This window comes from Manacus candei, unplaced genomic scaffold (genome assembly GCF_025592945.1).
Source record: "Manacus candei isolate 608988 ecotype Guabito, Panama unplaced genomic scaffold, ASM2559294v1 h1tg000014l, whole genome shotgun sequence".
Classification (NCBI taxonomy): domain Eukaryota; kingdom Metazoa; phylum Chordata; class Aves; order Passeriformes; family Pipridae; genus Manacus; species Manacus candei.
Genome location: NW_026138062.1, coordinates 56,560,549 through 56,574,299, shown reverse-complemented (window position 1 = coordinate 56,574,299; position 13,751 = coordinate 56,560,549). Strand labels below are relative to the sequence as shown.

General features: G+C 38.8%; 1 protein-coding gene across 1 annotated transcript in view; it reads left to right on the top strand.

Annotated features, from left to right (window-relative positions):
• The window catches only part of SLC22A15 (solute carrier family 22 member 15), a 40,898-nt gene that overhangs the window by 15,250 nt on the left and 11,897 nt on the right, over positions 1–13,751 (top strand). The window contains exons 3-11 of the mRNA XM_051779663.1: positions 995–1,127; positions 2,119–2,283; positions 3,314–3,443; positions 5,159–5,374; positions 6,738–6,878; positions 7,634–7,719; positions 9,163–9,283; positions 10,187–10,259; positions 13,534–13,722. Of these exons, the coding sequence (XP_051635623.1) occupies positions 995–1,127; positions 2,119–2,283; positions 3,314–3,443; positions 5,159–5,374; positions 6,738–6,878; positions 7,634–7,719; positions 9,163–9,283; positions 10,187–10,259; positions 13,534–13,722 (1,254 nt within the window). The remainder of the gene's footprint in view (positions 1–994; positions 1,128–2,118; positions 2,284–3,313; positions 3,444–5,158; positions 5,375–6,737; positions 6,879–7,633; positions 7,720–9,162; positions 9,284–10,186; positions 10,260–13,533; positions 13,723–13,751) is intronic.

Genomic DNA, 13,751 nt, shown 5'->3' with positions numbered 1-13,751 from the left:
TCCTAATCTTGGTGAGGTTGAATTGCATGGCTCTGTTCTCATGGTGAGGTAGTTTATAAGTGAGCTTCGAAATAATATAAGCTTTGCTAGAAAGGATATTTAATGGGATTGTAGTAGAGGAAGAGAAGATTATGAGGAGATTAGAGTGTTACTGCAGGGATAATGACATAATCACCAGCTTACCAGCACAGGCAGAAAAGTTGGTTGTCACTAAAAGGAAACATTATCTCAAGGTGCAAGAGAAATAGAAAAGAAGATGTGGAGTGTTTAGAATACAAAAGGAAATAACTTTTAAACAATGACAGCATGGCATATTTTCATTCTGCACTTTCATGGGGAAAAATTTCTGTCAGGTTCAACTGGAGACATTGAGTCTGTAAGAATCAAACATTTGAAGATTAGGTTTGTATTTGGAATTGAGAAGAATTGGAAATGACAAAGTATTCTGTAAAAAAAATGAGTATGTGCAGAAAACTTGACTAACATGTCTAAAGCTACCAGAGTATTTCTCAGTGACAAGACAGTTCATAAGGAAGAGCATGTGCAGGATTATCTTCAGACATAAACCACAATTATCTTTTTTCATTGTGTGCCTACACGCTGCAGGACATATATCAGTAGGTAGAACTGAGTCTATTTAGGTTGATAGATTTATGTGAGAAAAGGCAGAAAAAGGGAGAGTGGGAGAAAGCTGCAAAAATTAGAGTATTCTGAGGGATCTGTTTTTGATTTCAGAATCAAAGACTGCATGTGATTTGGGGGAACTGTGCAATTGGTTAGTACCCCAAGTGAGTCTGGGATACAGCAGTTATGTTTTGATGACTGTCTGGTGCTCTACTGAATATGATGCTTAGAAGATTTACAGAGAGTTTGATCTCCTCTAAAATATGTCATCCCCTCCACCTACTAGCTGCTGGTGATCTGCTGAACTGCTTGGATTCTGGTTAATTTGCCTTTTTGTTGGTGTTTGTTTTGTTTTTTCCCCTCCATCCAGTGGTTCTTGATTGGCAATGCCTCATACAAAGTCAGTGCTGCCAGTTCTTTCTACTTCAGTGGTGTGTTTGTTGGAGCAATCTCCTTTGGTCAGCTCTCAGATCGCTTTGGGAGGAAGAAAGTCTACCTCACAGGTAACCACTGCCACCTAATGAATGAAGTGGTGTCTTGTCTCTGAAGATCAGTGGCAGGAGCCCACTTTCTGCTAGAGCTTGATATGCAGCTGTGACTCACGTGTTGTGATTTTGTTTGTTTGTTTTATCCTTCCAATATACTTCAGGAATATAAGTCATGAAAAGAAATTAATATTTGACTGTTCAATCACCATATGAATATCTGCGAGGTATTCTGGATTTGAGAGTCATGCCATAAGGGCTTACATCCATGCATATTGTGGTCATGGGATCCCTGCAGGTTGCAATTAATATTTCTAGGAATTTTTAATAGTGTTCTTACATGTATAACCTGTTAGGAATTTGTTGCACCTTTTATCTTCTCTCTGCATGATTTAATTTTTATGTATTTGTGATCCTCATAGTGTTTTAAAGCTCATAAGCTTTTTTACTATGCTTGGATCACGTATTTTAAACTGCGTGTTTTGGGTACGTATGAAGTTTTGTGTCAGTGGATAAGCACATAGAATTTAAAAAATGGATTTTTTTTTTTTTGAAGGAGCAACCTCATTCAAAGCAGATAAAGGGGGGGCCTGCTATGCAGTGCAAAGCCACCATGTTTTGTCCCCTTGCAATGTTTCTTTTCTCTAGTTTCTATACACTGCTTTCTAAGAATGAGTGGAGATATTTGGTCGTGTATTTAATCTGTATTGGGGATAAATGTCAAGCCATCTTAAGTGGAGTCAGACAGTGGTTCTGAGTATATGAAAAGAATTGTCCGTCATGAACTGAATTTGAAGATTTAATACTGCAAACTATGTATCAAAACCCACTCCTTTTGTGTCCTCCCTCTATGATATGACTCCAGGTATTTAAGTTTCTGCCCAAACCTGTGGTGGTATAGTTGACTGATTGCTTAGGACAGATGCCAGTGAACATCAAGTAAAGATACTAGTAAATGCTTTGTTTCTTTAGGTTCTCTTCTGAAGTGAAACTTTACTGTGTTTTCCAGGTTTTGCTCTTGACATCTTGTTTGCCATTGCAAATGGATTCTCACCCTCCTATGAATTCTTTGCCATCTCTCGATTCCTGGTAGGAATGATGAATGGTGGGATGTCACTGGTAGCCTTTGTTCTACTGAATGAGTGTGTGGGTACTGCCTACTGGGCATTAGCAGGTAATGTGCCTTTATTGTCAGAATTTATAGATTTCAGCCTCTCACACCACTTGAGACACACCAAAGCTAACACCATAGCAGTTGCAAATTTAGCTCTACTTGAGCATTTCTGTGACCAGTCTTTGAACTCTGCTTTGTTTAATATGAGCCTTGGGCAAGCAGAGTAGATTACTTGGGGCCATTCAGGTTTCTACATCACTCAAGTTGACAGAGGTCCAGTTGAAACATCTCCTGTGAATGTTACCCAGCTAAATACTCACCCAGGGGTTGTCACAGCCGAGCACTGTCCATCAGAATTTTGGACTCTGCTAAACAGAGAGCTTAGTGTTTGTGTACTGACTATCAATTTTTTCCTTCCTGGTAGTTCTCAAAAAGAAATCAAAAGTGCTTTTTATATAATGGGAAGATGAGACAACTGTTGTTTATATGTTAAAAAAACAAAAGTTGTCCCATGTGGTAATTAACCTTAGAATTTAGAACAAAAAATACAGACACCCTTAGCTGTCTTGGTTGCTGGTGCTGGACCTATCCTTCAGACATGATGTGTATAACCTGTACTGTTACAGCTGGAGGGCTGGACTTACCCAGTCTGTGCCAAGTGCCAAAGAAGTGCTATGCTGAGACTGTTTTAAAGTAGGGTATCTTACAAAAGGTGAAAGCTACAAATAAATACTATATGTTCTAACATACCTAATTTTTCAATGGTTTGTAGTATTTATTTTTACACATAGGAAGCTGAAACATACTTATATTTGGAATTAGAAGACTTAACTCTTTATGGGGCTTTGGGTGCACAGGATGTAGAAGAGTGCTTTTGGGGCTCTTATTGATCATTGCAATTAGATGTAATTCATCTGCCCTCCTTGAGTGAAGAACAGACTATTCTTTGGTCAAAGAGGTGTGTGGTTTTGTCTGTATTGCTGAACGAATTTTTGTTAATGAAGAGTTAGTTTTTGTCTGATCCTGTGTGTTGAGATTTACTAGTGTTTCTTAAAGGAGTGATAATGTTTTGTTTTTAATTGTATGTTAGGTTCTATTGGTGGCTTGTTCTTTGCTGTGGGAATTGCCCAGTATGCTTTATTAGGGTACTTCATTCGTTCCTGGAGGACTCTGGCTGTTGTGGTTAACCTGGAAGGAACAATCGTCTTTATTCTCTCTCTGTAAGTTATTTTTCAAACTGAGTTTCATAAAGAAAGAAATTTAAAAAATAAACAAACAAAACCAAGTAACAAAACCAAACAACTAAGTCAAGATACCTTTCTAGGATAGCATGAAATGGTGTAAATAACTTATTTCTCTCAGCTTTTACCACCCCATGTTCTGTGGTTTGTTCAAACAGTAATGCTGCAATGTTTGACAATGTTAGTCTACATTGTATGGTATATGCATAATTACTGAAGATGGGAACAGTCTCAGAGTAGTATTGAAGCACATCCTGTTCTTTAGCTGGTATATGTGGATGATCTAAACTGTTGTCTGGTATGCTACAAGGCACTACACATACATGTTAAGAGATGGAGAAATGGTTTTGTGGTTATGTGATAACACAATTTCTCCTATAAGTTTCTCTTATAATTGTGCTTACACAGAAGGAACAGCATCAAAATTACTTCCACATACACTCTTAAAGGTGACATGCAAAAGAAATGGGCAGCTTCCTTTTATTTTTTCAAATGAGATCTTTTTGGAGATAGTAGGGGGTTTGTGTTTGTGGATTTTAGCACTCAAAGCTATGTGATGCACTGTACTTTTCTTTTCTTACCTACTTCCTGACATCTAAATCTCAGTAACTGAAAGAAGAAAATAACTTTAGGTGCTGTTTAAACTAAAGTGTTTTTTATTTTCCTTTCCAATATCTATTTAACTTCAGTAACTTTTTGGATAAAACCTTTGCTAAAGAATCCACATGCCCTTTTTCAAAGGAAGCATCAGAACTCAGGAAAAGGTCTCAGAGGCTGTTCATGAGGTGAAAGGGAGAGCTGACACTCTGGATATTTCAAAACTTAGTGGTGCTTGGGGCTTTTGGCGAAAAAATTTTAACTTTCAGATTGCTATGTACAATTTTTTTAAATGAGTTATACTTGGGACTTCAGAACTGTGCTCAGAGGCCTATCTTGCTATAAGAAAGGGATTTTATTCCAAATTTCACACTGCCTTCCTCCCGCATGGCTTAAAAATTACTCTGTGCAGAAAATACAATCAGATTTTTATCATGGGGAAGAAAATACATTCTTTTCTAATCTCTTTCCTTTTATAAAAGCACAGAATCACTTTCTTCTAAATTTAGTGGTAAAATGTCATTTCTGGTCAGAGGCAAAAGTCCTAAAAAGCTTCTTGCAAAATACTAAAGTTTAAATTAGTTCTGAAAATCCAAAAGTAATAGAAGAAGATTTGTTTTGTAGTCCATGTTGAAGTTATAGACCTGTCGAGTCAACAGTGCACATGAGGAGCATGACTTTCATGCAGCATCTGCCTTCCCGTCTAGAGGAGAGAATTTGGTAAAAAGTTGGAAAATGAGAAATGGAATTGGTCTTATGAAAAGTGAGAAGTGGAACTAGTTGGTCTTACTAAAACATCCTGTGTTACTTGTAGTAATGTGTGCCTTCTTAATTCTGGATCTTCCAAAGACAGGGTCCTAATCATACTGTAACTTGTGATATTGTCCTTTCTATGTGTGTGTCTATGTATACACTCAGTGTAAATTCTTGGTATCTAAATTACATATATCTTACGTTTCCTTTGACTGTGATTTGTCTCTCTTTCAATTAAGTCAATTTTATACCTAAAGGGCTGTATTTCAGCCTTGTTTCCCATAGGCAGGTCAAGCCTAATGGAAAAGAAAAACCCTAAGGGTGTCTGTGTATGTGTGTTTCAGGTTCATTCCCGAGTCCCCCCGCTGGCTCTATTCTCAAGGCCGTCTGAATGAGGCAGAAGATGCTCTCTACCTCATTGCCAAGAGGAACCGCAAGCAGAAGTGCACTTTTTCATTGAAACTCCCAGCAGAGAGGGGCTCCAGAGAGGCTGGCAGCTTTTTGGATCTGTTCCGATACAGGATTCTCTTGGGGCGCACCTTGATCATGATGTTTACCTGGTACTTGAAATACTCTGTAGGCCCAGCTTTGCTACTGTGGCCTCTTTAAGTCTTTGAGAGAATATGTTGCTGGGAATTGGCTCATCCTGCAGATTGTACTTAGTCTCAGCCTGTATTGTTAGGGACACTGTACCTAAAAAGGATCCTTTATAGTATTTCAGTATGTATTAACAGTATTTTCTTAGCGCATTTCTAACATTAAGCCATTTTTAACATAAAACAGTCTAGTTCTGAGGTGTTTTATCTTCGCATTTCTGTCTTGCTTTTTGAGTCTCGAAATAGTTGAGAACTACCTATTCTCTTCTGACCCCTGCTGAGATTAGTCACGCTGTCCTCCTCTTAGGCCCAGTGCTGTCAGTATTTTGTCACGTGGGTTATTGTTTGTTTGGTGTGTAAGGAGCCCATGAGCAGGTGGGTGGCCTACCTTGTCGAATGAGCATGTTTCTGTTCTTCAGAGAAAGCGCTGCCAGTGCTTGCAGTTGTTGTAGCGAGGAACAGGAGCCCACCACGCTCCCTCTGGTCACTAGCAGAAATTTAACTCCAAAAGTGCCTGTTTTGTTTGAGAGAGCTCTGCTAGCCCTGAGGTCTTTTGCTGCTACTTTGAAATAAACCTTATGTATGGCATAGTGTGTGAGTCCCCTGGCATTACTGCTCATACAGTTGCTTTTATAATGCGTATATTTGGGAGAGATGTATTGATTAAGAATAAACCAAATGATTTTGTCAGCAGACAACACAGAGCTGTTTTCCTGTTGCTTTTCCAAATGCTTACTGCAGAATAAATAATTCATTGTTTTGTTCCCTAAATGAGAATTGATGATTTCCTGCGGAATGAGTTAGTAACCAGTTTCTTTACTTTCTGTAAAGACGATGGTCTTTACAGGGATGTACAAGATGACAGAGTTACAAAAGAAAAGTTAAACAGAGATGGAGAATGAATAAACTGGACCAGCAGAATGTAAAAGGGGGTCAAAGTGTCGCTTGAACTGCTGGAGATATTTAGTTTACGCACAGCTGGAAACGTATAGATGAACGTGAGACCTGATAAAAACAAAAAGGCCAAAGACATTTTTGAAGTCAACTGATATAATCATGATGATATTTAACTTGATTCTGGTTTATGCATGTTCTTTTTAAGAGTAGTCTTAAGTTTAACTCAGTAGTAAGTCAAGAATTGGGTCTGTGAAGGGACAGAATGGTTTCTTTGCCTAGAAGGCATCATACACTTGTAGAGAAACATTTTAGACCTATCTTCTGAAATGCTAAATATAGTTTATAGTGTATTGTACCAGACCAGTGCTTTGATTTGGCAGTCAAAGTGTCAGCTCTGATTTTACTTTTCTTTTAATTCTGTCTTTTGCAGGTTTGTGTGCAGCTTGGTTTACTATGGTCTTACCCTTAATGTGGGTGACTTAGGTGGAAGTATTTATGCCAATTTAGCCCTTTCAGGCTTGATAGAAATCCCAGCGTACCCAATCTGTATTTACTTGATTAACCAAAAGTGGTAAGTATGGAACTTATTAACCCATTCAGGGTTTTTTTATAACTTTTCTCAAAGATAACGTTTCCCATATATTGCATCTCCTGTCTTGTGCCTGTTGTGTGGGGCTTCCCGCTTCAATTTGAAAGTGCCATGATATATCTTTATTTCAAATAGCAGTTTAACTTGTTTTCAAGATAATAGTGAGCCATCTCGGTTTGGCTCAGATGAGGCTGATCTAGCTCAGCCGAGCCTGGCTGTGCTGACTCCATGCTAACACTAGATAGCGTTCTTTCCACCGCTGTGGGATGTGATCCCCATCCTCACTGCTGGGACAAAGCTATCGAGACTCAGCTGGAGCTGTCTCAGCTGGAGCTGTTGTGTGGTCTCGTGCAGCACTACCTGTGTGTGCTAGTATGTGAGGAGAGCAGGTATTTATTTAGTCTTTTCCTGAACCACGATACTCTGGACAATGTCGCTCACTTTTTGTAGAATTCGCCTCCTGATCTCTTCTCCGTGTGTCCCCCAAGGAGGTTCATAAATGTGCACACACAGAGGGAAGCAAATCAAAATCCTAGAAGTTGTCAGCCAGTGCAGAAAGTTGGTGCTCATTTTGCAATAGAAGCTACTTTAAAAACGGTGTGAGAGGAAGTGTTGGTGGAAGATGGCATTCAGAATTCCCAACTGCAATTAAAGAGTCAGTGTGAACTTAGAGGTTGCATTGCTCTGCAAACTACAGACCTAATGCAGAATAAAACTTTGTTATCCTTGCATCTCAGGTTTGGTCGTAAGCGAACACTGAGTGCATTTCTATTCCTGGGAGGATTGGCTTGTCTTATTGTCATGTTTCTTCCTAAAAGGAAAGGTGAGTATTTCCTTTTGTTTCTGGAGTATGGGATAAAAATAGGTAAAGGCAGCATCCTACAGCCTAAGAATTTGATGATTGCTCGTAGATCAGGCTCATACCACGTGTGAGTCTCAATTTTTGAAATCAGAGAAGCTAACTCACAGAAAGAATAAACAGCAATCTTCCTAAGACCTTAAGGAAAGCTTGTTAAGAAGGTTTGGATTTGAACTTTTGCCTTTGGATTCTGCCCTTTACTTCTGATCACATCAGTTGCTCCTTTCCAAATTTTCTGATGTAATCCCAAAGGGTGATGTTTCTTGTGGTATCTCCATTAGCCAAATGATATGTCCGTCTAAGTAGTACCCATGCAACTTGTATGTACCTGTCAAAGTGAAAGACCAGTGTCAAAAGATCCAAAGAATTGAGTCTTGGAACAAGTTTCCATCTTTTCCTCATGGCTCTGTAATGTTCAAGACTAGTGTGATTGTGGTATTAGTAGTGTGGCCACATAACTTTCAGTTCAGAGAGCATTCTGATAATCTTTTGAAGCAAGGGGTCTTTAGGAAATGTGAAATTAAATGTCTTTTTTGTTGAGACACACTAGCGTTAATTTTCAGGTGTTTATCAAAATGATAGAAACAAAACTACAGAGTAACTTTTCTTTTGAAAACCAGAGGTGTAAACTCACCTCACTTGTAAGATTTGTGGATGTATAACACCTTTGAAGAGTGATTAAAAAAATTAAACATTTAGGATAGAGCACATAAGTTGCTCTAGATGGCAATGAATCTAATAGGTGAAGCATTTTTTTAAAGGGATGCAACTCAAGTTTCCAGAATTATTCCAGATGCTAGAGCCTGGACACTCAGAGATATTCTGGTTCAACTGGTATCAGTCATCAAGTAGTTTTTGCATATTAGTCCAAATAAAACATATGAAAAGAGGGGATAGAATTGCAAGACTCCAGGAAATCAGCTGTGTACTGAACTGCCAAAGTCAGCCAGGGGCAAAGTGCCTTAGGAAGTGAAATGGCTCACTGGCCAGAAGGAAGCACCTCTTTCAGCTGGGCATGAGCTCTGATGTGCCTGATTGAAGTGAGTAAGAACTAGCTGTTCTGACAAAAGTAAACTGGATGGGATGTTTGGTATGGTCCTTTACAGCATCTTCCTTCCAGAGTAATAATGTTAGAAGCAGGTAATGATACTATAAAATTGACACTGAATTTCTTGTTACTGAAAAAGCCTACTCACTTTTGAAAAATGTATCACTCTTTTCTTCAACTTACCAATGGAACTAGTTTAGTATTTAATTAGTGGTAGACTCTGAAAATACTGAGTTATAGTTTCAGCTCTTAGACTCTTCACTAGATTCCTGTTCACTCCATACTATTGTGTAATTGAAATCATTAAAGATGTATTTGAGTTCTCAAAAGCCTTAAAAGGGTCACATTTTCTCCATCAGATACTGGGGTGTTTGCAGTGGTGAATAGTCACTCTCTATCTTTGCTGGGGAAACTGACAATCAGTGCTGCGTTTAACATTGTCTACATCTACACATCAGAACTTTATCCCACAGTGATCAGGTAACACAAGTTAATTTTTAAGTCTTCATTTCTGTGGTTCTCTTAGCTGACCATCTTTTACTTCTCTGTTAGTTTTTTTCTATTAACTATACCTTTTCATTTGAATTTTTCAGTTACATATAATGGTTATCTGTAGTTTTACGTGTTAAATTTCTTCCCTTATCCTCTTCTCACTTTGTCTTCCCTCAAATTTGCAGTGTTCTCTTCAGACTAACTGTGTTTCTATATAACAGTAAAATAGTCCTCTGGCTGCTTGCCATGCTTACGACTCTCCTTCCACCAATGAGGATAGCAATAGTAACTGCTGATATTTCTTTTAATGAGTGATATCTTACTTTTTCAGTACTTTGTGACGCACACAACTCTATTATCATACTTGCTTAACCAGGAACATTGAAGATGACTGATCAATAAGCTTTGTAAAAGTAACTTGATGCTTCATAGGCCCTATATAAGCTACAGTAAGGTTTCACTCACTAGAGGCAGAAATACCCTGTGCTTGGGCTGACAGAGCAGACAAAAGCATCTGCCATAGGGGTGCCTATGATGATCAGCCACCAGTGAAACTATAAAGTGCTGTTTGTCATGGGTGGGCAATTCTGCTGATTAATAGGATTTGGATAAATTAATTCAGGCAGAGTTTCACACAGAGACAAGATGCATGAACTGAAATCACACAAGTTTTGTGTCTCTACATATGTCTGTATGTTAGAATTCTGAACGTAAAGGGGACTTTTGCTTCATTTTAATTACAAAAATGTTTCATTCCTGTCTTGGGATGCTTTCAGTTATATTTGACTTTTCTTTGCCAGTTAATGTGCTGAGGGTGATGACTGATGAGTTTTTTTCTTGCTTAGTGGCACTTTTCAAAAGATTAATTATTTTTGTTTTTTTTTTTCTTAGGAATGTTGGAATGGGTGCCTGCTCCATGTTTTCTCGTGTTGGTGGAATCATTGCACCTTTTGTCCCTTCCTTGGTTAGTCTGAATTTCTGTTATGTATATTTTTGTTTTGTGGCTCTGATGTATCAGAGCCTTACAGAGATGGGAATATTTTTGATGGATTATGTATGTAAACTAAGATATGTAAGTTGCATACCTTAACAGTATCATGGTAGGCCAAAGGCATTGCAGTGTCATCTGTGTGATTAGACAAAACCTCAGCATTATTTAATTTAGAAGGTATTTTATCTCTAGTAAAAATTTTGGGATTTATCTAGTGGACCCTAGCAATATAGTAATTTCAAATTACCAAGATGGTGATACCCAGTTTTAGACCCTAAGCGAGCAATAGCAGAAAACCCATATAGTTAAAGGATCTGCTGTGTCAAAATAAAGCATATGGGCTCAATAACTTGTGTTTCTGAGAATAAATTTGTTTTACTGCCAGTGCACTTCATGGTGTATAAACATCAGCAAATTAGTTTATCTTTCAATGAATGAAGATGATGATGTGGAGATCTGATACACTGACAAGGCTTTTGAGCACAAACTTCACAGCAATCTGTCAAGGCAAATTAAAATTCTGAAGAACAAAACGTGGGGAAGATATTGTTATTTTCCTCTGCTTATAGTTTTATGTATATGCAGGTGAAAGAGTGTGCCAGTTTTTCACATCAGCTGCTTGCAATTCCTTTAATGTGACAGATTTTATCTGAGGTAACTTTGTGCTCTGCCATTTGCTCTCTTATATGTGAGGCAGAAGGCTCACAAAAAGGCAGGTGAGCGTAGGGAACTCTTCAATCTGCAGAATGAAACGCTGGATAGGTGAGAGTGAAAAGCCCTGGGCTACAACAGGCAAAGCCAAGACTGGTGCTGGTCTGCCAGGTAGGTTTAATAGGCAGCTTTTATGTAGCAGTTTTGTCATCGATTATATTGTGTCTAGCAGAGGTTTGATACTGCCTGAGACATAAATCTTGAATCGTCATGCTTGAAGGGGTTCCATGAAAATGAAAATAGCTCTGTTTAAGTAACAAATTAACATTGATTTGAGAAAAGAATTAAGTATTTTTGTGATTTGGAATGTCTTTGACTATTTCAATGCGTTTTCAGTGTCTTTAGTCTGGGGATCTTATAATAGTAAGAATAGGAAAAGTTAATTGCTTAGGTAAGAGGTGGCATGTTGGTCTTCCATTTGATCACAGCCTGTTATTTTCCTCAATTTAGAATTGCTCTTTCCTATACAAGATGAAACAAATAGCTAAACTCTTGCCCTTTTCTGAAATGAGCCTGCTTTACTGGTTATCTGAATGTACACATTATGGAGCTGTGTTGTAGATAACTTGAATTTTTTGTATCCACCTTTCCTCTGTGTAGTTTGGCTTGTAATAAGCCATGTGAGAACAGGGACAGGCATCAGAAGAGAACTATAAACATTGCTTAGGTTGTCACAATCACAAGTGGTGACAGGAAGACCAAAGCTCAGTTGAAGCTAAAACTAGCAAGAAACATAAATAGGGATTCTATCAGCTAAAGGAAATTCAGTGAAAATGTTTAGCCTGCTGTGAAATGGGATGGGCATCCTGTGGATGACATGGGATAAGCTGAAATACTTCAGCTTTAGTCTTGACAGGCAAAGCCTGACCCCATGACAGTCTGCCTATCAGCACAGTTGAGGAAGTGGAAGACCAGCAAACAGTAGGAGGAGCAGTAGGTTCAAGAAGACTTAAAGCTGAAAGCTTTCCATTCCATGGGATAGGATTCCCTAGGAGTTGATGAAAGAGCTGATTGTGATAGTGAGGCAATTGTCCATCATGTGTGATAAGCCATCATCGTAGTGAAGGATCACTGATAGCTGTGGGAGTAAAATAGCTAATGCTGTGTGCATCTTAAATATCAGGAAGTGGAACCAGGGTGTTACAGCCTGAGCAGCTTGAACTCAGTCTCTGGGAAGGTTGAGACATGATCTCTCAGAATCTATTTCTAAGCATGTGAAGGCAAGGAAGGTAATCAGGATCAGTGAACATGGGTTTACTAAGAATAATTCATTTCAACCAGTTGGATTTGATAGTCATTTAATCACAGAAGGTAATATGGATGAGGAAAGGGAGCAGAGCAGGGAAGGCTTTTGTAAGGCTTGTGAGACTATCCTACATTATTAGCATTTGAAAGCTGAGGAAATGTGTCCTGGATGGAAGGAATATTAAATTTGAATGTTGTATGGACCACCAGGGTCAAAGGGATAGTGGTGGGGTCAATATTTGGTGGCTAGTGAAAAGTGAAAGATAAGACTGAATGCATCCTCCTTTTTAGAGAATGCAAAATAAGGAGGAGTAGCAAGAGTTCAGTGGGACTTTCTGGGCCAACAGAAATCCCATGAAGGCTAACAAGAAGAATAAAATTCTGTTCGTAGTGTGGACTTACTGCATGGTCATTACAGTCTGGGAACCAACTGGCTGAGTAGCAGCCTTGCTGGAAGAGACAGGTTAAGTGGAAGCCAGCCCTCTCGTCACAGACAGATAGACTTCACCCCGAGCTACATCAGGCCCAACTCAGTATGTGGCTCACAGATTAATTACCTTTCTAGTTTGAGAGGGATGTTGAAAAATCTGGGGAGCGTCTAGTGGAGAGTAACCAAAATGATCAGGAGCCTAGGGCACATGGCTTCAGGTGAACACTGGGTCTTACACCTTGGTTCTTCCCAGCTATGTGGAACAGTTCAGAAGGAGTCAATGGACATGAGTTTTTTGGTTAGATAGGAAGTTTTGGGGGTTAGGTAGGAAATTTGGAAAATAATCTTTTTGAGAGGCTTTAGGCAGCATTGGAACAGTCTCCTTTTTGGGGAATATCCATCCTTGCAGTTTTTTCAATACTTGGTTACACAAAGCTATGATTGACTTGGTCTAGTGGTGGCTGTAGTTGTGCTTGAAGTAGGTGGTTGGCCTAGATGACCCAAGAGATCTCCAAGCAGCATGTCTGTGTTTCTGTGGTTTCTGTTCCCTACTACAAAAGGATGTTGCATTTGTTAAAAAATACATATGTTATGGGAAAGAATTGAGTTCAAATTCAGCAGGCGTTTCTTTTAAAGTTCATCCCAAAATCTGTGTGGATCTAATAGTATTAATATGATACAACTGACAATATTGGTTAAAGAACAAACAAGCAAATAAAAAACAACAGAAGGATCGGTAACTATACTAAATAGGAACACAAACACATGGCATGGGGATTGGTTGTAAAGGCTAAGTGCTTTAATAGGCAGTATGAACTACAGGGAACCAATCTCAATGTAACTCTCTGTTATTTTTTCCAGAAATCTGTGCAGTGGTCTCTGCCTTACATTGTGTTTGGAGCGACTGGTCTGTTGTCTGGGCTCTTAAGCTTATTGTTACCAGAGACCTTAAACAGCCCTTTGCTGGAAACTATTTCCGACCTGCAGGTATGCTCGTACTGGAGGCTGGGAGATGAAGCCATGACATTGCAAGCCCTAGATGGCTCACAGGTATATTAATTTTTTTCCTAGTACTTTTT